The sequence below is a fragment of the Phodopus roborovskii genome, unplaced genomic scaffold, assembly GCF_943737965.1.
Source record: "Phodopus roborovskii unplaced genomic scaffold, PHOROB, whole genome shotgun sequence".
Classification (NCBI taxonomy): domain Eukaryota; kingdom Metazoa; phylum Chordata; class Mammalia; order Rodentia; family Cricetidae; genus Phodopus; species Phodopus roborovskii.
Genome location: NW_026126571.1, coordinates 223,844 through 247,065, shown reverse-complemented (window position 1 = coordinate 247,065; position 23,222 = coordinate 223,844). Strand labels below are relative to the sequence as shown.

General features: G+C 49.1%; 1 protein-coding gene across 23 annotated transcripts in view; it reads right to left on the bottom strand.

Moving 5' to 3' along the window:
• Dysf (dysferlin) overlaps positions 1-23,222 on the bottom strand; it is a 183,464-nt gene that overhangs the window by 89,673 nt on the left and 70,569 nt on the right. For 14 of the 23 annotated variants that reach the window (XM_051203114.1, XM_051203124.1, XM_051203126.1 and 11 more), the window contains 12 exons: positions 15,929-15,970; positions 14,613-14,728; positions 14,160-14,273; positions 12,779-12,956; positions 12,127-12,251; positions 11,010-11,116; positions 6,370-6,562; positions 5,264-5,419; positions 1,677-1,808; positions 1,431-1,597; positions 391-505; positions 74-179 (listed from right to left, as the gene is read on the bottom strand). In XM_051203114.1, the coding sequence (XP_051059071.1) occupies positions 74-179; positions 391-505; positions 1,431-1,597; positions 1,677-1,808; positions 5,264-5,419; positions 6,370-6,562; positions 11,010-11,116; positions 12,127-12,251; positions 12,779-12,956; positions 14,160-14,273; positions 14,613-14,728; positions 15,929-15,970 (1,551 nt within the window). The remainder of the gene's footprint in view (positions 1-73; positions 180-390; positions 506-1,430; positions 1,598-1,676; positions 1,809-5,263; positions 5,420-6,369; positions 6,563-11,009; positions 11,117-12,126; positions 12,252-12,778; positions 12,957-14,159; positions 14,274-14,612; positions 14,729-15,928; positions 15,971-23,222) is intronic. The other 9 variants (XM_051203122.1, XM_051203130.1, XM_051203132.1 and 6 more) reach the window with 1 other exon arrangement.

The window sequence follows — 23,222 nt, the reverse complement described above, 5'->3', positions numbered from 1 at the left end:
GGGGCCTTCAACTGTCTTACTAGCATACTTAGGAGCTGGCTGGCATGAGCCCCCAACCTCTGTGTGTCCCCACCTTGCTCATCAACAGCCCGATTGAGGTCTGTGGACCATTCTTCATCTTCCCACTTCCAGCCCAGTGGGCATTCAATATCATCCTTCGGAAGCACCTTCTCCCCATTCTAGAGACACAATAGGCAAGTGTGAGATGATACAGACTGAGCACCCACATTATATGAGAACACCATCCTTCTTTGGAACACAGAACAAAATGGGTCAGAAAGTTAGAGGAGTGAAGAAGACACCCAGTCTTCTTGAGTCACAAGCTTTTTATGGGACCAAATATCCAGGACCCCATAAAACATAGACTACCCACCTGGAGCATCCCCTTACCACATCGGTGTAGTTATCACTCATATAAATCCACTGGCCTCCAGGTAGCCGGGTCTGGTTCTCAAAAACCTCCTCTACAAAGCTCAGATGGCCAGCATCAGCATCATGGAGCAGGCTATTGAGGAAGACAGTCAGAGGGTCACTGAGAACATTTCTGCCTCCAGAAAAGCATTATACCTCAGGCCAATTGCACTGTCAACCTCACCAGAACACAGATAGAGGGGGTATTGCAGAGAGACTGGGACAGAGGATGAAAAAGAGGCTCAGAACAGGTAGGGATGGTCACAGAATGTGTCACCCAACACCAAACTCAGTGGATAGCAAGCTATACATTAAAGATTTAATACTTGATTCTATAATATACTTCAAGCTTTTAGAAATAAAAGTTACTGGATGTCACCCAGCTATTAAAAAAAGAAAGTAGAGGGTGGCATAGAAGGGTATATGAACTGGGACCATCCGGGGATTAAATGAGCTGCCTGGAACAGGAATGGTGACATGAGAGGACTTTGATGTATTATGGAGGACAAGACACATGACTGGGTGCCAACTCCAAGATACACTTAGTAATAAAGGACTCATGTATATGTATGAATATGAGTGTGTACATGCACATGGTGGGTGCAGGCTTGGGGGGAGTGCACATATACTATGGCATCCATGTGGAGGTCAGAGGACAATCTTGGGTGTCAGTTCTCACTTTCCATCCGTTTGAGACAAGGTCTCTTACTTAAGTATGCCAGGCCAGCTGGCCCAAGAGCCTCAGGAGATTCTCCTGGTTTTGTTCTCATCTCCTTATAGGAGCGCTGAAGTTATAGACAGATAATGCACTGGGCTTTTATCCACTGTCTTCCCAGTCACATGTAACACTTTATTTCTGAGTGTTTGAGCTGTTCATGAGAAGCGCCAGCCCCACTGTGATCAGCAAGGAGCAAGTAGAAGGATTCACAGAGCTCGACTTCGGAGGCGGTATAAGGAGAAAGGAGGGCCATGGTTGAACACCCTACCCTGCCCTCTCCCGCCCTGGGACTACCACTCACGTCTTCTCTGGACACACGAACCAGTCCCCTGCCCAGGCCCAGCCAGTGGAGGGGCGGAAGCTATCCTTTGGTAGTTTGATCTTGCCTGTGACGTCAGAAAACTTGGGGTAGGTGAGGCCTGTTGTACCCCAGTTCCCAACCAGTGCCAGCTTTGTCTGGTTCTCATACTGCAAACCAAAGAAGGAAGAGAGGTGAGGGGTGATGCAACTCCAGGACCCAAGGGCCGGTAGGTGGGCAGTTACCTACCGTTTCGGCAAAGACAGAGAGCTTCCCCTCGGCAAACTGGTTGAATTCTTTCTCGTCCACAGAAAGCCCAAACCAGAGCTTGACCCGGATCTGTACAGGCATTCGGGTCCCAGGCACACCCTCCATGGGATACTGGGATCAAAGAAACACAAAAACTCATAGTCCCTCAGGCCTGAGTATACTAGCTCAACACCCAGTCTGGTGCACCCTGTTGGGTGATTACACCAAATGCCATAGAAGTGGCATATATAACCAAGAAGTTTTTTTCCACAAAAGTCCTGTTCGCCTAAGAAGACTATAGCAGCCATGTAGGAGCTCTCTACAGATGGGTCATGTCTGCAACATGTCCCGCCATCTTCTCACTTCTGTCATCTGAGGGAAGTTTCTGCTACAATATAAATGGCTCAGATCTGCAAGGTCCAATAGGACAGCCACAGCCATCTGAGAAGTGTGGTTTTCATTTTATTTCACTAAATAGCTATACAAGGCTACCGCGCTGGACAGCACCATCCTAGAAACAGAAGAGCAGGGACCCAGCCATTAAAGCCACTTCATTTCATTTTCGGTAGTTCATGCTTTGGCTAGATGTGAGCATTGCATCTAATGTCCCCACAATTTCCAGCGCTTATCAGCACACTAACCGCTCTTTGCTGTTCAGCTGTTTTTTTATCCCGAAGGCTTCAGAAGCTCTGCCAAATGGGATAACCTCAACAACCCAACATTTAAAAACATGTATATGTTCCCTACGATTACTTCACCATTTGACTGAAACCAAAGGTCAGATTTGGCCTTGGGGAACAGAGTTTCTCCCTCTTAAAATGACACCCTGTCCCCTAGAGGAGACACCATGGTGAGAGAGAGCTCACTGAGTAAGAGTGGCAGGGGGTATGGGTAGGTTTAGAAAATGCTGAGAGCTAGGGTAGGGTTTTCCAAGATGATGGGGAAGCCCTGGACCCCTGGAGGTAGAGCCCAGGGCGAAAGAAGGTTTAGGAAGCAGCATAGACCGTTGCTGGTTGGCCCTCTCCCATTCCTCTGCCCATCTCCTTTCATTTGTTCCTTGGAGAGGTATGGCAGCACCTCTTACCCTGCCAGTCCACAGGAACTCCCTTCAGTGCTCAGTTCAGCTGTCCCCTCCCTCAGGGTGGCTAGCTGTCCTTTTCCCTCCAAGCCACCAGCCCTTGGGACATGGCAGGAATGCCTGCCTCCTCCCTTTCTTCCCCCACCTCGAGCTCCCCACCACCAACCTCCCCCAGACGGGCCAGCCTGCCCAACCAAAAATAGCAACAGCAAATAAAGAAATGTCTAGTTTGGGGCTCCTCTCTTCTGCTGGTGCTCACTTTTTCCAGCTTGGGTTTAAGTTAAGGAACACCAGTGTTTGCTTGGTCTCTGCCCGCTGCCAACATTTTTGTAGCGCTTGCTCAGGAGCTACTGGCAGGCTCATGAACTCAGTGGGGAAGACTTCGAGAAACAATTCTATATCTTTTTTTTTTCCCCTCTTTTTCATGGAATCAGGGAACACTTTCAGTTCACCTTCTGGAGGCTTCAGGGCAAAGAGGTCGGAGAGAGAGTGTTCTAGAGTCTACCAGGCCTGCTTACAGCCTGCCTGCACTGTCACTACCCACTGCACTACCAGTCCATTCCCACACTGCCTCCCCTTCACATTCCACATGCACAAGGGAAGGGTCAGCCTGGGGGGGGGGGGCAATCTGAGGCCAGAACTTGAGTTTAGAATAAAAAAGGATGTACCTCATATGGTCCAGGGGCAGGTGGAAAGATCATGATTCCTGCCTAACACACACACACACACACACACACACACACACACACACACACACACACACACCTTCCCCTCTGAAAGGCCAGTCTCCATGTACTGACTATCTATGCCCTGGCTGTCTTAGTTAGGGTTACTGTTGCTGTGATAAAAACACCATGGCCAAAAGCAACTTGGGAAGGAAAGGGTTTATTTAGCTTACACTTCCATATCGGTGTTCAGTGTTAAAGAAAGTCAGGACAGGAACTCAAACAGTGCAGGAACCTGAAGGCAGAAGCTGATGCAGAGGCCACGGAGGACTGCTGCATACTGGCTTGTTCCTCACGACTTGCTCAGCCTGCGTTTTTGTAGCACCAGGACCACCAGCCCAGGAGTGGCACTACCCATAATCCACTGAGACCTCTCCCATCAATCACTAATTAAGAAAATGTAGTCTTGTCCACAGTCCAATTTTATGGAATCATTTTAAACTGAGATTCCCACCACTCAGATGACTTTAGTTTGTCTCAAGTTGACATAAAACTACCCATCACACTGACCTAGAACGGATCTCCAAATGTTGCATCAGTAGAGCAAGAGACGGCCCCAAAAGGAAAAGGAGAGCAGAGGGAGAGAGGAACAGGTATCTGTTGAACACCTAGGCCACAAAGCAATGTGTGCACTGTCTAGATCAGTCTTCAGTGCCTGTGAGGTAGACAGCCTCGTTTTCATTTCATAGGTGGGAAGAAAGTGAGCTATTCAGAGAGCTTTGGTGACCTGATCAAGGCCAGACAGAACTCCAACCATCACTGACAATCTATTCAGACAGGCTCTGCATCTGGAGGCAGTCCTCTCTTCCCATCCCAAGGGGCAACAAGAATGACTGAACAACAGCAGCCAGGAAATGGCACTACTCAGAAGCATCAAGGCTGAGTGAGATACAGCCAATGATGACCTCTTGGAAGCTTGAAAATATGAAGTAACATGTAAAGAAGGAAACAGTTGCAGCAGGGACTTTGGGGAGATGGGCCAGGCTGGAATGGAGGCAAGCCATGAAGACGGAGGGGGCCTTGAAAGCAGAGCATTAGAAGCAACTGGAAGTAGTAAGAAACAGCTGGCTCCCTGGACGCTAAGGATGGCTGTACACAGTGAAGTCACCTCAGGAGGGTGCACACTGTGTTCTGATCATCTGGAGTCATGACCAAAGCTGTTGGGGCTCTGTACCCCAGTGTTCACCTAAAGAAGATGATAGGAGCCCTTCCACAAGCACCCACTCACATTCCTCTCATCAGCTGTTGCTGAGGCCACTGGGAAAGGTCTGGAGAACATCTGAGAAGTCAAGGATGGTTCTTGAAAGAAACCAGCCCCAGTAAGCAATACAGTCTTGGACACACACACAAGCATACACCAACACACACATGGGGCCCTTAATTTACTTCTTTGAAAAAAAGGGGGGGTCTTATGTAGCAGCCCAGGCTATTCTCAGACTCAATGTGTAAACAAGTATTCTTAAACTCCTGATCTTCCTGCCTCTACCTCTCAAATGCTAGGACAGATGGGTGCCACCAGGCTCTGTCTTTCTACTTCACTACCAACCCCACATTCCAGCTCTTACCTACAAGCCTCCTAGACTCAATGCATGGTGTCTGGAGAGTTTTGGGGAAACAGAAGAGAAAGGAAATTATTTTACTCAAATACTCCTCTCTTCTCAAGATGGATGTCTGAGGACTTTCAGATAGTTTCAGAACAGGGCTGGATGGGGATCCAGAGGAAGCTGAATAAAGGCCATATGTTAAGAAAATCCCATGGTGGCCCTGGCAGAGAGAATACTCACTTTCAGAAAGATGGTCTGCAGCTTCCCACAGTTCCTGCCGCAGTAGCTGGGGCCCCGCCGGGAGAAGAGGACTTCATGGGTAGGCACCCGCTGGTAGGCCACACGCTTATCGCCCTGTAGCATCCAGATGATGATATCTGGCAGGCTGTTCTGGGGCTGGAGAGGGGGTAGCAGTCAAGGTGAGGATGGTGGATGACATGCCCAGAGCCTTACCCACCTCCCATCCCACACTGGCCACTCAGGGTCCTGCCTTTGGGTCTCAGCTTATAGAGGATTTCCCACAAATATCTCTGAGATGGCCATGGGTTTCTGGGAAGATGCCCCTGCGTAGACTATGAAGTGTAACTCTTAAGCCCTCTCTTGTGGGAGATGTGGCCTGCCCAGATGAACCTCCTTCTTCCTCCTGCTTTCCCTAGGACCCTAAGGTCTGCAGGCTTACAGGAATACACACCACTGCAACAGGGACTCCTCACCACCTTTCCAGGGCTCCTTAGGTAGAGTGAGGCTCCAGACCTGGGGGTAGGAACTGGAAGGATGTTGAGGAGGGCTCCTCAGCCCTTGCCTTCTCCTAGCCATAGAACAAATTCTGTAGGATTTGGAGTAAGGCTCCAGAGGCTGCCAGTGACCAGCCTGGGGGACAATCTCTACCACTATGAGGATATGCACAGGGAAATGGTCATGTGCCTATCACCAGGGAAGCTCAAGTGTTCATCACCCCTTTCCAAGCAGCATTTCCTATTGTCTTTCTACATCCCTCTATTCCAGACACCCTCTCCCTGTACATACTTGGGTACCATCCCTTCCAAGGATTCAGATTCCTAGGGAAGCAGGTTTCAACAAGATACCTAGAGCCAGACACTCTGGGTTCTGATACTAGCCTTGCTCTTACGTTCTTTGGAAGGCTAGGCAATTATTGAGTACCTAGTGTGTGCCGGGCTCTGAGTTGGACCCTGCAACGCCTAGTAAGTATGTTGTATCCCACAAATAGACATACTAATGCTCAGGTTAACAGACCTGCCTGAGCTCACCCAGCAACAAACCCGGGAATGTATCACAGTGTAAACATTTTGTCTACATTCCAAGAAAGGCCCCTCAAGATTCACTACCTCGTCAGCCAGGGCACGGAGACGAAGAAGCCAGTCCTCAGCCTGCTCCAGGGCAGTGGGGAGCTCACTGTGACCAAGCTTCAAGGCCAGGGCAGCTTCTTTGATCTGGCTCAGGTGCCGGGTTCGTAGCCGGAACAGATACTGATCAAGGTGGGTGGCAGAAGGTATTTCACGGATGTCACACAGGGGCTGGCTATGAAAGACAGGTGGAATGTGCTTCTTCACCCAGGGCTCCACACACCACAGAGGCAGGTGCGTGTATGCATGTACTCATAGTACATGCATTTATAGGGTCCCTACTGCCTGCCAGCCTGCAGGGTGCTAACCTCAGTGTTACCTGCCTGCTCCTGGAACCCTCCCACCTCGGTGCTACTAACCCTACTCTGAAACACACGCCTCTTTACTCCCAGGAAACCCTTCTGGGACTCCCCCAACCTCCAGTCTGGTGGGTTCTATTGTATGAGTGTCTCTCTCTAAGGACCTAGAGGGTCCCTTTCCTGCCCCCTTGTGTTGTCTAGGGCAGAGGCCATAGTCTAAGTTGCTCCACACTAAAATAAAACCCTTCTGTTTTGGGAGAACATTTTCTCCAAGAAAGAAATTTATGGACCCCTGATTAGCTACTGCAGGCGCTGTGGAGAGGCCTACAGTCATGAATACAGAAGCGTACACCCAGGCTGCCCCAAGACGCCCCTCCCAGAATCCTGAACTTTGGAAAGCCTTCTGAGCACTGCTGGGGTACTGCTGAAGCCCAAGTGAGGGGTTAAATTAAACTCCATCATGGGTGGGGGCAAAGATCTCTGATCCCCAACCCATCACAAGGGGAACTCTTCAAAAGCCTCGCAGATGGATGCTCCACACCATTCCAGGGCTGAATGTGCACACCCAGAAGAAATACTAGAAAAGAGGGGGTGAGTTCCAGTTCTCCCTCCCCAAGCAGGACTCTCCAGTTGGCCCACCCCTTGCCCTCAAACAGGACATTCGTCAATGCTGCACAAGGCCTGCTCCGCGCTGTACCCCCGCCCCCTCCCCGCAGCGTCTGGACTCCCGGCTCCCGGCTGATTTATTTTTTCTGCCAATTTCCCCGAGCTATGCAGAACCAATTACCGCCGGAGCGCCACGGCACCGCTCTGGCAGGCCCTCGGCGCGCTGCGTCTTTCCTGTTATTTTTTTTAATTGAATTTTTAGGGTGGGGGGAGCGGGTGCGCAAGCTCCATCTCGGGGAAACTTAAGCCCCGGGGCCCGTCTCAGGTCACGTACTGCACACCCTGTGGTAATATAATATTTACTGCCCCGAGGGTGCCGCGGACGGCAGCCCCAGGCCGGCGGCAGCGGGCGGAGGCCGTGCATGGTGGGTGAGGGGCCCCGGTGCGCAATGGAGTAGAGGGCTGGAGAAGCCCAGCCAAGGTCAGAAGACAGGGAGGACCCTCCAGCCGACCACCCAACCCAAACTCCCCAAACCAGCCAAGTGTGATCCTTACCACTCACCAGATGCCCTGGCTCTTTCCCACCCGCAGGGAAGTTCAATATAGGGGTACAGGAAGGAGGGGAGTCTGAGGAGGAGACTGAACCCCTAGCCCTCCCTAAAAATGGAAGGTGGGCCATATAACACCTGGAGCAGAGCTGGCTGTTCACCAAGTCACCACCTGTCCCAGGGGACCAAGTGGTGACTGTATCAAAGCCAGTTCTCTGGAGAATGAGCTGGTCTCATTCTTGAGTTGAGCTACAGGCTAGGTCCAGACAGACGACCCTTCTCCAACTTTGCCCTTTCATGAGGGGAAATTGAGGCATCTTGCCATTTACCCACAGGAGCAGCTTAGGAGTTTTCCCTGGAAAAAAGTAGTCCTGATCTGCACCTGCAGGGCTGACAGGAGCCAGTCTGGTGTAGAATGCTAGGAAGGGTTTTGTAGTTAATGGAACAGCATGATAACAGCAGAAAGTAATGCATAGAGGCAAGGGATACGATATTGGGTAGGGAGGGTCCAACAAGCCAGCAATGACTCAGAAGGGATGAGAGCTATGAGGCACCCTTTGGGGAAAACAGTCCTCTTCAGGATACTAAAGAAGGGAAAGGGGGAAAGACAGAGAGGAAGGAAGGGTAGGTGGCTTGGCTGAGAAGAGGTGAAGGCTGTGCCAGCTCCTAGGGTTTGTGCTGTGATCTCTGAAGGAGGTAAACCTGGAGGAGGAGACAGCAAGAGACAGGAGATGGTGGTGGAAACTGTGGGGCATGTATGGCCTCAGACACAGCCTGGCCCAACTGGCAGGACAGACACAATGAGTCCGGGGATCAGAGAAGAGGGCTTTGCTACACTGTTGCCGGAAGTGGGGCTCCAGGTGGGCTAGGGAGCCCTAGCTGGAGACAGTAAGGCTGATACCAAGTAATCAGCCCTAGTCAGTCATGACACCTGCTTATGCTGAAGCCTCAGGCAGCATGGTGACCGCAGATGGTTTCTGGAGGGATGATCTGGAGTCCCTTCCCTGAAGATCCTGCCAGACACCCTGAGATTATGGAAACCCACCCCTACTCCAAGCTCCTGATGCCCCACAGAGGCCTGGGAATCCTCCTACCCCAGGAGAACGACCAAAGAGCCTGGCTTGGCAGAGTGTTTCAAATAAATCCTCCCTGAGAGGGCACTGAGAACAACCTAGGGCCAAGTCCTACAGCCTCTAGTGTCCTAGCACCTCAGACTTGCCAGGGATTGGGTTCCACCCATTTCCAAATCCCCAGCCCCACAAACTTGCCTGTTCCACCCCACAGTTACCATGATCAATCTGGTGAGACCCATGTTCTGCCAGCCACTGTCCTAGGAGTGGCATCACTGGGCACAGCAACCTTCTGTAGGCATAGCCAGGGGCCAGGATGCTCTGAGAAGGTGCCCCACCCTGGGGCCCCTGCAAGCTGATTGTGCGTCTGTGTGCCCCTCCAGTACCACATTCCTTCCTCCTCCAGACCAAAGCCTGCTTCCTGATGCCTCATCACTCCCGCTCAGCTTTCCTCCTGCTAAACCCCTCAGAGAATGGCCCCAAAGTCCACCCAACTCTTATGGTCACAACTAGGGAATCACACAGGGCCTTTCCTAGACCCCTAGTTCTATCTGTGACAGAGTAGAACAAGGACACTCTTCCTCTTACTTGACATGTGAATCTGGGTGTGTCAATCAAATCCCTGTGTGCCTCAGTTTCCTTATTTGGCCCTCAGAGAATGGTATGATTAGAGTTTTATGATTAATGAATACACAAATTCCAAAGTCTGTGATGCCCTCAGCTCCCTCCACACCGCCCCTCCCCAGCACCTTTACCTTAACTGCCTATATCTTAGGTCCCTTAGCAGTCCTGTGTCTGTTCTCTCATCACCCTGAAACTACAGCAAGCGTCCGGCCCAGGGGTCTCCTTCCCATGTCTGGGCTTTCCTTGGCAGAGACACTAAAGGCTGCCATACTAGGCATCAGTTATCCTCGGTACCCTAGAGATAGCAGGCATTTCAGGACTACATGGAAAGGTCTCCTCTCCACTTCCCACCCTACTGTTTCCACCAGGCATTCCTTCTTTGGGAAGATTTCATTGTCAGATGTATTTGCCCTGAGTGCCTACAGACCCTACTCACGCCCCACCATACCTAGAAGGCTCAAGTTGTACCCTTACCAATATAGCTGGGGATGAGCTGGTTTCAAAAAGCTATGGAAAACTGGAGGAATGACCTGCCAGGGTCAGGGCACAGGCGCTGTTCCTTCAGGATCAACACTTTATCTGGTAAAGGCACACTTCCTAAGCAAGGTATGCCATTGCCTATCGACCACAGTTAGGAATCTCTCATGGTGAGGGCATTTCTCTGATCCCTTCAACAGGGCTCTCCAGCTAGACTTAGAGAGGAGAAGACAGGATTGGAGGTGGGGGCTACCTTCATACTGAACCCCGTAGAATACAGAAGAGTGGTTATAACCAAGTCCATGTCATAGCTGAGAAACCAAGGCCCTAAGAAGCAGAGCTACTGGAAGACACCAGCCTGTGGTGAGGGGTGGGTTTCCTGGCATCTGTCATTGTGGTAATCACACTTCCTTTTACTAAGTCCTTCTCACGGTGACAGTCTTTTGATCAGGTATTAAGTAGACATTCTTCATGCCAAGCTCAAGTCAAGGCTCCCTTCGCAGTCACTACCCCTAGCCCTGGATGTGGAAAAGATGCTGAGGTGAGCCCCCTCTGCTGACCTATTCTCCCTCACTCCCAGGCTCCCCTTTCCTGAAGCTGACAATCAGTCATGTGCAGTAGAAACCTAAACAGAAACCATGGTCTCTGACAACATGGCCTTGGGGAAAGGAGGGGTGCCCCCACCCCAACTTCTCCTGGAGATTCCATCAGGGAGCTATGAGGTCGGGGATCAGACACACAATGCTTTCCATTCAGGTAAGCTGGTCGCCCAGCCCACAGCTGCTGTTGCTGCTGCAGGGAGATTTATGACCTGTTCTAAACATCACCTTTTCAACTCCCGGTGCAGGCTCCAGCACCTCTGGGCTCAGCACTGGCCAGATTGCTGGCCAAGCGTGGCTGGGAGACGTGCCTCTGCTCACCACCACACACGAACACTCCTGAAGAGACAGTGTTGACTGAGCTAGGAGAGGCATCTGAGGGTGCCAAGCACTCCCTACCTGCAGTCTGCAAGGAGCTCATCTGTCAGCTGAGCCACCAGGGCGTCCATGTCCTCAGAGGAACACTGTGCCTTCAGAGCCAGGTGGACCTGCTCCAGGCTAGCTTCCTGTGGAACAGGCAAGCCTAGGTCAGGAGTGTCACAATGGAGGGGGACCCAACCCCCAGGCCAGCCCTGTCACTGAGCCAGAAGGGAATAGATAATAGGAGCAAGATAATAGGAGCTCCAGAATCTTCCAGGACTCCCCACCATAACCCTCAACCTCAGAACCCTAGTCTCACAGATGCTCCTCAATGGCCTCTCTTCTCCCCTTCCTCCCTGCCCCTGCCCCTCATCCCTGCCATACTGGCCTCCCTTGGGTGATACTCCCTGGGAGGGAGCCTGGAGTCACTGCCTGAACCAGCCATGTCCTAGAATTCTTCTCCCCTCCCTTAGCCTCTGCACTGTGCCCTCGCAGGATTCTTTTGCATGCCCTGTCCAAGCACCAGGCGGACCTGAAAGTGTACAGAGGTCCCCAGAAACCTCTCCTCACCCCCAAAGCATCCCACATTCTAACACTTTCTCTGCTCCTCTACCCAGGTTCCCAGCTTTGAAGCCAAGATCACTGCTCTCAAAGCCCTTCATCTCCCCAAGACCAATGTATCAAGACCTGGCAGCTCAAGTTCCACAAACTCCCTAGAACACCATCTTCCTCCCAGGGCCTCCTGGGACTGGGACTCACCTTGTCCTGAGTCCTTGCCATGATATCCTAGGTGGGGGAGGGGGGTCCTCTTCCATATCCTCCCAATGCACCCATGATATCTTCTTCATGATCCTTAGCTGTCCCCCTCTATACCCCACACCTCTCCCTCAGCACCCACGAATGCCAACTGAATCTGAGTTTGGAGCTCTAGCATCTGGCATCTGGCTGGAAGTTTCTGGCAAACCTATTGTGTGTGGTATTAGAGTCAAAAGGCATCTAGTAATAAACACCAGGCATACCCTGACATCCCAGCTCAGTCATCTCCCACATCCACCTGGGGTGTGCCCAGCACCTTTGACAACCATCTCTACAAGTCCGCAGATTCTTCTTGCAGGACTAAAGTCCAGGTACCATGTCTGGACATGATCCCACTCACCAGCCGGTCTGCAATCCTGAGGAGCTGGTTTTGAGTCTCAATTCGATGGCTAATGTCTTCCCAGTATGAGGACAGTACCACCACTGGCTTCACGTTGCCCCAAGGCAAGTAATAGTAGTGACACCCTGCAGGAAGGGAAGAGGGGCTGAGCACTGGGCAGAGGCCCAGGACAATAAGACACAGCTCTGCTGAACATGGCACTCAGGCCAATGGGCTTTCAGAACTGGCCCAGCTTGAGAGAGGACTCGAGACAGACAGGTCCTACCCTCCTCTCCCCTTAGATGCTTGTGATATGGATACCGCAGTATCCAGAAAAGGTACCTGAGCACACTTTGCTGGGGAAAGAGGGACAGACTGATGAGGTCTCACATCTAGACAAGAAAGCTGATAGAATGTCTCTGGGAAACCCAAGCTCACAAGGTCTCCAAGCCAAGACCCTAGACCCCATGTGTTGATGGAGATGGCTCAGGACCAGGACAAGTGCAGAGCCTGCAGGAGTCCAACCTGTAGCGTATCCCCGAAAGAAGAGTATAAGGGACAGCACAAGAAGCAGAAGAGAGGAGCCCCAAAAGGTTTGGTGTGGTTTCCATGGAGTCGGGGCTTAGGGTTTGGTGTTTGCTTTGTGACCCAGGTCCCTTCCAGCCTCACCCACCATCAAAGACTGCCCGGCTGTACTGGGTGGTGGAGGCCAGTGGCAGGCAGGTCGTGTCGAATTTGTTTCCATAGTTCCCAATGCTGACCTCGAACTGGATGGCATCATCCACGTCCTGCAGCATTGTGGCTGAGTAGAAGGCAGCAAAGAGGGAATATTTGCGCCTCCGGAGGTACTTCTGTAGGCAGAGTGAGCAGGCCAGAGGTCACAAGGAGACAAGTAAGATACCCAGCAGGGCAGATCCCATAGATGTCAGGCCCTCTCCATGACCAGGTCCCAGAAACTCCCGGCTAGGCAGAGAGTGGCTGATGGTCCAAAGGAACAGCCTCCAGACTTAGTTACTGACTGAACAAACTCATTCCAGGTCCATGCGCATTCACTCATGTTTCCTAATACAATCTGCTCCCCCAAGGTCAGGCTGCTCTTTAATCCAAACCAGCATCAATGGCACCACCATGTCCACAGAGTAGGGTCTCCCACAGTGTCCCTCAGGGCAGCCTACACCTCATCTGCCCCTTAAAGAGGCTGAAAGCTCTTAACAATCATGCCCTGCCCAGAGCTACACATGTGTGCGTGTAAGCGTGCACACACACACACACACACACACACACACACACACACACACACCAGGCATCCCTGTAGTCTGCATAGGCAGCCTCAGCCACATGCTCAAAATGTTTATTTCAAATTGGCACCTCTAAGCCCAAGGCACAGGGCTGAGACAATGTAAAACATTCATGTGTCTTGACATGAAACAATGTGATTTTATGGTCATCTTCTTGGAAAGCTGAGGGAAAAGGAGCTGAGAAATTGGTTTTTTGGAGCATGTGAATGGTGATGACAGATAACAAACACTATGTGCCTACTGTGTGCATACAAGTCTTACTGTTTGCCTATATCAAGTCTCTTTTCATCGCCATCTCCTAAGGTAAATATGACTACAGACAGGGAAACTGAGGCAACTGGCAGGTAGGAAGGCCAGCATGGAAACCAGAGGTAGCTAACTACAGTGTCCAAATGATCCTGGAGACAGTGCATTGCTCTGATATTTCTGGGCTTTAGAGTCTTCATACATGGAGTTAACAACAGCTACCTTGTGGCATGCTGGGTTTGAAGATGTCTATGGTAAAGTGTGTCAAACTAATCATGTCTAGCTGTTCCCAGAGAATCCTCAGAAAATAGTGATTCACTTTCGTTTATCTCCCTTAAACTCCAAAGCATCCCTGAGGTGGGCTATTCCATATTCCCACCTTACAGCTGAGACACAGGGCCCACCACAGCAAACACGGGTCAGAACTGAAGGAACCCCTCCACCATGGTCTTAACTACCTTGTTCCTATTCCCAAGAGGAAGCCACTCTCTCCCAGAGTAATGTCCTCACCTCCACACGCAGGATGTCATCAGAAGAAAGGTCTTCCACCTTCTGCTCACTGTGCTCCACCAGTTTGGTCTCCAGGGACAGCAGAAGCCTGCCTCGGTAAGCCACACCCTCTCCCTGCAAGAGAATGTCGGGTTACCAGCAAAGGGGTGAGGGGTGTGGGAGCACAACATGTGATAACATACTGTAATTCACCCCTACAGAATGGCAGAACGGTGGTATACCAGTCCTCCAACTCAGTCCACAGGGATGAAACCTGAGAGAGATGGGCCTGGGTGTCTCGGGATGGAGACAGTGAACAGGTCCAACTGGTCCAGGAGAAAGAAGCCAGAAGGTCTAAGAGATGAAGTACTCTGAGGGGTCTGCCCAGGCCTTTTAAGGCCCACTGAATGTCATCTGGGCCCAGACACAGGCAGACCAGCCTGGAGACCCTCGGGGATGCATGTGGCTACTCACCTTTCCTGTGTTGAGTTCTGCATATGGATCTGGGAAGCCTGTGAACTCCCGGGGACTGCCATAGAGGTTCACATAGCAAGGCCCAAAGGTGGGAAGAAAGCCCAAGTTGTCATCCACTGGAAGATACAAGCAGGTATCAGAGAGGTGGCCCTGTAGATCTTTCTAGGGTTTAACACAGACACCTTCAGGTTTGGTCTCATCTCTAGTCCTCAGTTTCCCCCACATGCACCCGATATACATGTACTGCTAGCAATCCTGTAATCAACTCTGCTGCTCTGGAGTCCTCAGTATGCCAGAACGAGGCTATTTCTATTAGTTCTATTTCACAGATGAGGAAACTGAGGATCAGAGATGTGGCTTATTACAGGATATCAAGAAGGCAGCTGGAATGCACACAAGCTAGGGCTCAAGCCTTCCCCTCTCAGGCCATGGGGTGAACCCAGAGTCGAATAACCAGAGAATCCATGTCACAAGGATCCTACACACACACACACACACACACACACACACACACTTATTGTGGCAGTGGGGAGTGGGGAGTTGGAGGATGGATAAAAGAATCAGCACCATCCTGTCATCCCCACCTTCTGGAAGATGTTCCAGCTGCCCTTCCAGGGACAAGACCTCCCTGACCAGACCCTGAAACCCTGCAAAGGCAGGTTGTCCCTTTCAGAGGACACTTCCAAAATGCTCAAGATAGAACCACCACCAGGGCTTTCTGTGTGTCTCTGTCCACACAAGAATAAGCCAGGGCAGGAACTGGGAGACAAGAGTTTCCACGGAGTCCTGTTCGGTGGGCCGTGTGGCTATACACTCTAAGTCATGTTGCTGGGACAGTGCCGGGAGGTGGGAGCAGCTGGAGCTCGCCTGCCCCTCACCTTTACATATATTTCCTCCTCCAGACCTCAGAGCAGACAGAACTTGGCAAAGGGGGGAGACCTTGGGATGATGGGACTCGGAGGAACACTACTAACTGCTGTGTCAATCATCACAGCTATAATTTACCTTGTGAATTATATGTCAAGCATTTCTCATTCTCCTAGTCACCTCCAGATCGCTGAGATACCTCAAATCCCCCTGGCCCACCATGGTCCCCCATGTTGGAAGCATCAGCCAAAGCAACAAGCTTAGAAATGGTCTGGCAGAACCAGAGAAACTGGCCTTAAGCATCGGTTACCCAGCGGCTGAATCTTGCCAGTGGTCAACCCAGGGGCCTGGCTACAGCTCAGCACCCCTCATGCAAGTCAGAAAATTCCCCTCCAGCAGAAATCCCAAGGTCCCACCCCCTCGTGGTCCCCTAAGTGACAGCAACGTACGGTCAGTGGCTTTCGGAGGCTTGAATACACCTGCTGGCTCCTCTGAAGCATAAAGAAATGGAAAAGGGATTAGGATGGGCATGGCTTGGTGGAGAATGGTTACATGAACAAGAGCCTGGATGGAGAGCCGGCAGACAGACACTGTGAATGTACAACAAAGGAAGGTACACACCCGGCCCCCCAACTCCAACCAAGCAGCTCTCAGCACCCCTGTGGCCTGAACCTCCATTCAACATACCCAAGGAACAACACACAGAAGAAGATGTACTTTTTTTACATTATATACAGGTAAATTAGGAGGAATGATGCAGAGGAAGAAACATGAAAAGGAAAACATAAGACATTGACACATGGGGCCCAGTGCGCTCAGCCAAGGCCATTCGAGGTACAACATCTCCACCTTGTGGTAGGTTCTAGTATTGCAACAGACCACAACACTATTTTCTCAACAGACACCACCTGGGTCTGGCTTTTAGCACCAGCGGTTTCTAGGGAAGATAAGAGACAGATGTTGTCCACTAGCACATACACACACACACAGGCACATGTAATAAAAATATTTAACCCTTTTATTTTCCCACAGATTCATGATGGTTTCAAGGAGGATGTTCAATAAACATGCAACCCAGAATGACTTATTCTTCAGTTTCGTTAAAAATAAATGTATTTGTTCTCTCGTAACCCTGAATGAGGCTGTGGCTTGGACACCCTGGATTTAATGTGGCCCAAGGTAATTCTTCATCCAATGTAGCCCAGAGAATCCAGGTTGGACACGGTTCAAAAAAAGGAGTGTGTAGAAGAATAGCTATAAGTATGGGAGTCTGGAGGCAAAGACAGGGCTGGAGAAGTTAGACGAAAGGCCCAAAGAGGACAAGGCTCTGAGCTGGCCCTCAGACTCCTGCAGTCAGGTCTCAACTCCTGCTGCTGGCTGGCAAGAACAGTGGGGCAGACTGCCCTGTGAAGATTTTCCTATACAGGGATTGTCCTTGGCACAGGAGAGCTCTTAGCCTGGCAGAGTGACTTACACAGGCTCAGCCATGCTCCCCAGATTCTACTTTAAGTGCCTTCCAAATACTCAGCAGGTGGAGCCTGTTATCTTTAACTAATGAAGCCGGAGAAAGAGATGTGAGCCCCATGTGATTCTTGCCAAAGACTGACTTTTAATCGGGCAGCCAATCAGAGACAGTTATCCACCAGTCCCACCAGCTGACACCTGCCACTGGTGGCTAGAAGACCTCCTTATTCAACTGCATATTCATTCATTTAGGAATCATAAGTGGATACAATAGTGGGCCTTGCAATGGTCCTGCTGACGTCTTAAGCCAACGCTTCCCAACTGAGAACACGTCACAAGTCTCCAATGCCATGGTTCACCCCAGATTCTCGCCCCTGTGTCTGCAGACAGCTCATAAAGTCAAGGGCAGGGTGAGCAGAGAAGCCACCTGACACAAAGCCTCTATTTAGTCCTGGCCATCTTTCTGCCAAAACACAAGTGTTTCGCTGTGTTTTCCCTGAGCCTGGAGAACTGAGCCCAAGGAAGACCCAAATCCCAGACGAACACACCCAGCTTTTCACTGTGAGAGTGAAGCCCTGCTCCCTCACCTGGGTGAACTGGAAGGGACACAGGATGCCAGCCACAAGTCACAGCTCAGCAGGCGGTCCCTGGGGACTCGTGTGTACCCTGGAGAAGCCAAGCCATTACCTTTATCCAGCCCTGCCAGCTCCCAAGGCTCGGCAGAGCCCCAAGACCAGGGCTTTGGCTGCCTGACACCCGCCCGGGCCAGGCAGGAGGCGAAAGGATAGATTACTGGGAAATTCACCACCATCCATAGTCCAAAGACAACTTTGGTTTTCTCAGGGCTGTTCTGTAGTATGGTGTGCATATGGGTGATGGTGTCAAAGATGCCTGCAAGTATCACAGCTCCCAGATGCCCAGTACCTTTCAGAAGAACTGTCTCATCTAAGGAGAGTGCACACTCCGATTTTTTAACGAAAACAAAGTCTTCCCTGAATGCACTGGCACACAGGGTCCAAAGAATGCTTCACTGTGCCCAGACAAACTTGTGGGTAGAGGTGCTTAGGAGGTGGTGTTAGGTCTTGTCCTTACCGAAGACAAACACAAGAACACAAAAACAAAACTCCAGGCTGAACCAAATCATCTGGAACCTCAAGATGGGGGAGAGAGAGAAAGAAATGGGTTTTGTTTGGTTGATTTGTTGTTGTTGTTTTGAGACACAGTCTCTACTGGTTAGCCAAGGCAGGTTTCATACTATGTAACCAAAGATGATCTCAAACTTCTGATCCTTCCAACTCTACCACCCAAGCACTGTGCCCTGTTTATGCGGTGCTGGGAATGGAACCCAGAGCTTCCTAAGTGCTGGCCAAGCCAGACTCCATTCTCAGCCCAGATTCGGTTCTTTATAGTACAGTTTGTGGTGTGTTTTGGGAGACGCAAAAGAATAAAGTAGTGTGCTGTCCCACCACAGTGCGAAGAAATACAAAAGGGAAGAGAGGAAAGTGGCAGGGACATGTTCCAAGCGGGGCTTCGGAGCTGGAGAAAGAAACAGCCAGGAGAAAGGCACATGATACCCTACAGACTAGACAGATCCTTCTGCCTGAGAAAGGGACCCAGCTCTATTGGCAGAAACTTCAAAGAACCTGGGAAGTCTCAAAGAATAAACCCAGTCTGGTCAATAAATTTAACTCTCTTTTCACCTTGTTCTAGCTATTTTGTCACACATTCCAGAAGTGGTTAGCTAGGTGCAAGAACAGTCAAGGTCCAGCCTTTGACTCCACCCCTGAACTCCACACTAAGTTGTTCATGACTTGGGCGCCATCTATTGACCATCGAAACAACTTTCTCACCTCATTAAACCAGAGGGATAGAAGGCTGGTTACAGGACACAGTGGTAGGTACTGCCAAGCATGCCCCAAGGCCCTAAATTTAATTCCCAGTGCAATAAACAAGTAAGTAAATAAATAAGTGATACAATCAAAAAAAGGTCAAAATCACACTAAAAATGAAGGCTGGGAGGGTCCAACCACATCAGGTTGCTGAGGACAGGCACAGGGTATCATATCAGAAATGCCCCCACCCCAGAAAAAAAAAACACTCAGAAATGTCATTCTGTGCCTTGACCATCATTAGTGTCTGTATTCAGAGACAGAGACAGTACCAAGTCTGAAAACTGAAGAAGCCTTGTACAAACAGGGCGGCCAGAACTTCCTTGGCGTCACCCACATAAGACATTGTCCCTGTCTCAGCACTTCTGGCTGTGTGCAAAGCAGCAATTCACAAACCCCGGACAAGTTCCCTGTGGGTACTACACCCCAGGACAGCATCCTCACAGCCGGGAGTGGAGAACACTCCCCAATAGCAGAACCTCCTACAAGTATGCCTGTATGCTTTGGATGGCTCAAGGCATCAGTGATGAAGTCAGGATGGCTGATCAGCACTGGACATTGAGGGAAGGGCACCAAGGAGCTCACTGGCTAATTCTCAACTTGGTCTGTATTTGAGACTTTCTGTGACTAGAAGCCTCTGGGGATATAACTCAGCTGGTAGAGGACCTGCCCAGCATGCCTGAAGCCCTGAGTTCAATCTCCCACACTACATAAACCAGCATGGTAGCATGTACCTATAATCCCAGCATTTGGGGAACTGGAAACAGGAGAATCAGGAGTTTAAGGTCATCCTAGGCACCCAGTGAGATCAAGGCCAGTCTGGGATATATGAGACCCTGCCTTTAAAATAAACAATAATAATAATAATAATAATAATAATAATAATAATAATAATAATAATAATGCCAAGTGTGGTGATACATACATACATACGTGTGTGTGTGTGTGTGTGTGTGTGTGTGTGTGTGTGTGTATTTATGTATTTAATCCAGGCACTCAGGAGCAAGAGGGAGATAGATCTTTAAGAGTTTGAGGCCATTCTGGCTTCTTCTGGTTACTGTACACCAGACGCCAGAGGATCTTCAAGTTCCAGGCCAGCCAGGGCTACAAAGTATGACTCTGTCTCCGAAAAAAAATCATTTTGAAACATGTTTCAGAGGAGTTGAGATGAGGGGGCACTGGGAATGAGGCACATGAACCACCAAGGCTGCAGAGTGGCAGAGGCATACAGAGACCCTGACCTGTCTGTGCATATGCCCTTGCTGAGCACATCTCCTTAGAAAGTGAGTAGCAGCGAGGGGACAGAGCGCTAGGCAGGGTTCTGCTAGCCGTGAGAGGGGGACAGAGTGACTCCGCTCATGAAGACACACACGTCCATAAGAACAGGGAGAGCCTCCATCTGAATGCTACAAGGAATAGTTGGGGGATCTCGAGCTCAGGCAAGAAGACAATGGATGTAGCCCTTTGGGGTAGATTCTGTGGGGAGACAGACTGGGGCAAAGAAGAGCAGAGCTGATGCAGAGGAAAAGTACAGGACAGGTGATACTGAGAGTGAGGTAATGACGTGAACACCAGGCTGCCTCTGACCACTGAATACCAGACCCTAGAGGGGCTGCAAGTGGGTAATCACTGGGTCCCTAAGAGAGAAGAGGCTAAGGAGCCCCACTTTACAGTGAGGAGATTGAGTGACTCCCCTGCTTACAAAGAACTTGAACCCTGACTGGCTGCCAAGTTCTCAGGACTACCTCATCCACCTTCAACTGTCTATGACAGAGGCTAGAATAACAGTCATTCAACTCAAGAACCCCATCTCAGAAAAAATTCAACCAAGAATTTACAAAAAGTGTTCTGGCTAACCATAGGCTTCTAGTACAGCGGTGGACCCATAGCGATGTCGTGTTGTCTGAGTTTGTGTGAGCACACTCAGCAATGTTCACACGACAGGATCACCCAGTAAACTGTTTCTTGGAACTTACAGATAAATGTTCCTGACCAGAATCTTCTAGATGTATCCGGAATCCAGTCAGATTCCCACACAGGAAACAAACAAGACTTTTCTCAGAAAATATACCAAAACAAATTCAAAGTGTATTACATATTGAAAGGGAAGAATAAGTTTTAAAAATAAAGTTAAATAAAGATTTGGGACGTGGTTTATTTGGCAAAATGCTTGGCTTGCGAGCACAAAATTCTGAGTTTTTCCACTGGCATCACATAACCCAGGTATGGTGCTGCACACTTGTGTCCCAGAACTTCAGTACTTGGAAGGTGGAGGCAGGGGATCCAAAGTCATCCTTGGCAACATAACAAATTCAAGACTAGCCTGAACTACATGAGACCCAACTGAAAAAGGATAAAAGGTGAAATAAATATTTACACTTGGCCAATAAAGCAGAAACCAAACTTTTTGTTATTTAAATAAGAAAACTTTAAAATAAACATAAGCTCATTAAAATTTTTGACAAAGAAATAATAAAATAAGTTTAAACAGAGCTAAGGAGTCCAAAACTGAAAGTGAAGTTTTTGTTTTAAAGTCTGAGTGACTAATTGAGGGGAAAAGAAGAAAACTCAAACACAATAACTAAGACGCAGCATAAGTAGAAGCAAGTGCCTAAATTTTAGGAGTCATTGTGAGAAACATTGTAAACATAGTTTAAAGCCTCAACATAATGCATGTTTTTCTAGCAAAATATAAATTATCAAAATTGACAAGCACAAAAGTAACAACCTAAAAATAGCAATGATCACAAGAGAAACTGAAAAGTTTATAAAGAGTCATCCCTACACCCACACAGAAAGGGCACCAAGCCCACATGGTTTTATGGGTGAATTATTTCAAACCCTCAAAAGACTTTATTCTATGTCATATAAACTGTTCCCAGATGTTAGAAGACTTTAAATCTTTCCGATTAATTTTACAGAGCAGGCATAACCCAGATACCAGAGGCAAGCATTAATAAGAAGACTAGCTGAAGATGGTAGAAAATCAAGGGCTGAACTCAAGAGGCACGGCTGAATTTAGGAAGTGAGAAAGATGACATTTGGAGATGTCAGAAACAGATCAGTCAAAACTCATTGCTGACATCACCAAAACACAATTTTGAGGAGGTGACGGTAGTTCACTGTCTTACTAAGTAAAAGATTAACAGGCTTGGCTACATGAAAATTTAATTTCTATCTGTCAGAAAGTATTCAAATATAACTGATAAGAATTACTTGTGAGCAACCTCAAAGTTAGTACTCACAGTCATAGAGAACAGTAAGAAAAAGATGAACACACCATCAGAAATACAGCACAGGAGTATGTGTTTATAGCAGAAAAACTAAAATATATATTGTATATAACATATATGTCCAAAGTTCAAAATATACATAACTGGTCCACTTCTCTAAGTTTCAAAGAAAAGAAAATTTTCATTTTTACCTTCAAATTAACAAAATTCTCTTTGTTATCGTTTGGGGATTTTGTTGTAGTTTGGTTTGGTTGGTTTGCTCTTTTGAGTGAGGGTCTCCTGTAGCCCAGACAACCCTCAAGTTCACTTTGTAGCTGAGAATGGTCTTGAACTCCTGATCTTCCTGCCTCCACCTTCCCAGTGTTGGAATTCCAGGTATGCGTACATCACCATTCCCAACTCCAGTTTTATTTTACCCATGTTGGAAAAGTGTCACATCGAATGTATGGAGGTTTCTGAACATAAATTAGCTCTACCTTCTCGACAGGCAGCTTCAGTACTGACAGGAAGCTGTAGAAGTGCCAAAACCCTGTGCCAGCTTTGACTTTAGACATGCGTGAGAGGCAACTTGAGGGCAGGGGTACAGCTCCGTGGCAGAGCACTCGTCCTGCACATTTGAGACACTGAGTTGGATCCCCAACAGCACAAACCTGATTTTTTTTTTTTTTTTTGCTTTGTGTTTATGTATTTTCCTGTGTGTATGTATGTGCACCACATGCATCCAGGTACCCTCAGAAGCCAGAAGAGGGTGTCAGGTGCCCTGGAAGTGAAGTTACAAGCAGTTGTGAGCAGCCTAATGTGGGTGCTGGGAACCAGCCCTGGCCGTCTGTAAGAGCAGCAGACTGTCTTAACTTCTGTTCCATCTTTCCAGACCTGTGTTTGTTGTTATTGTTGCAACTATGTTCAGCAAAAACACTCATTGCAAAGTTAGTCATAAGGTGGGGAAAATCAGAACATGCCTACATACTCCATATTATCTAGCTCATTTGATTATGTATACTCACAATGAAACATATGCTTATTACAACTATATTCTAAGAGCTAGGGATGTAATTAAAGGGATAGACTGCTCACCTGGCATGTACAAGGCCCTTGGTTTAATCCTAGTACTACCAAAAAAAAGTGTTCTAGAAGAATACTTAATCACAAGAAAAGAC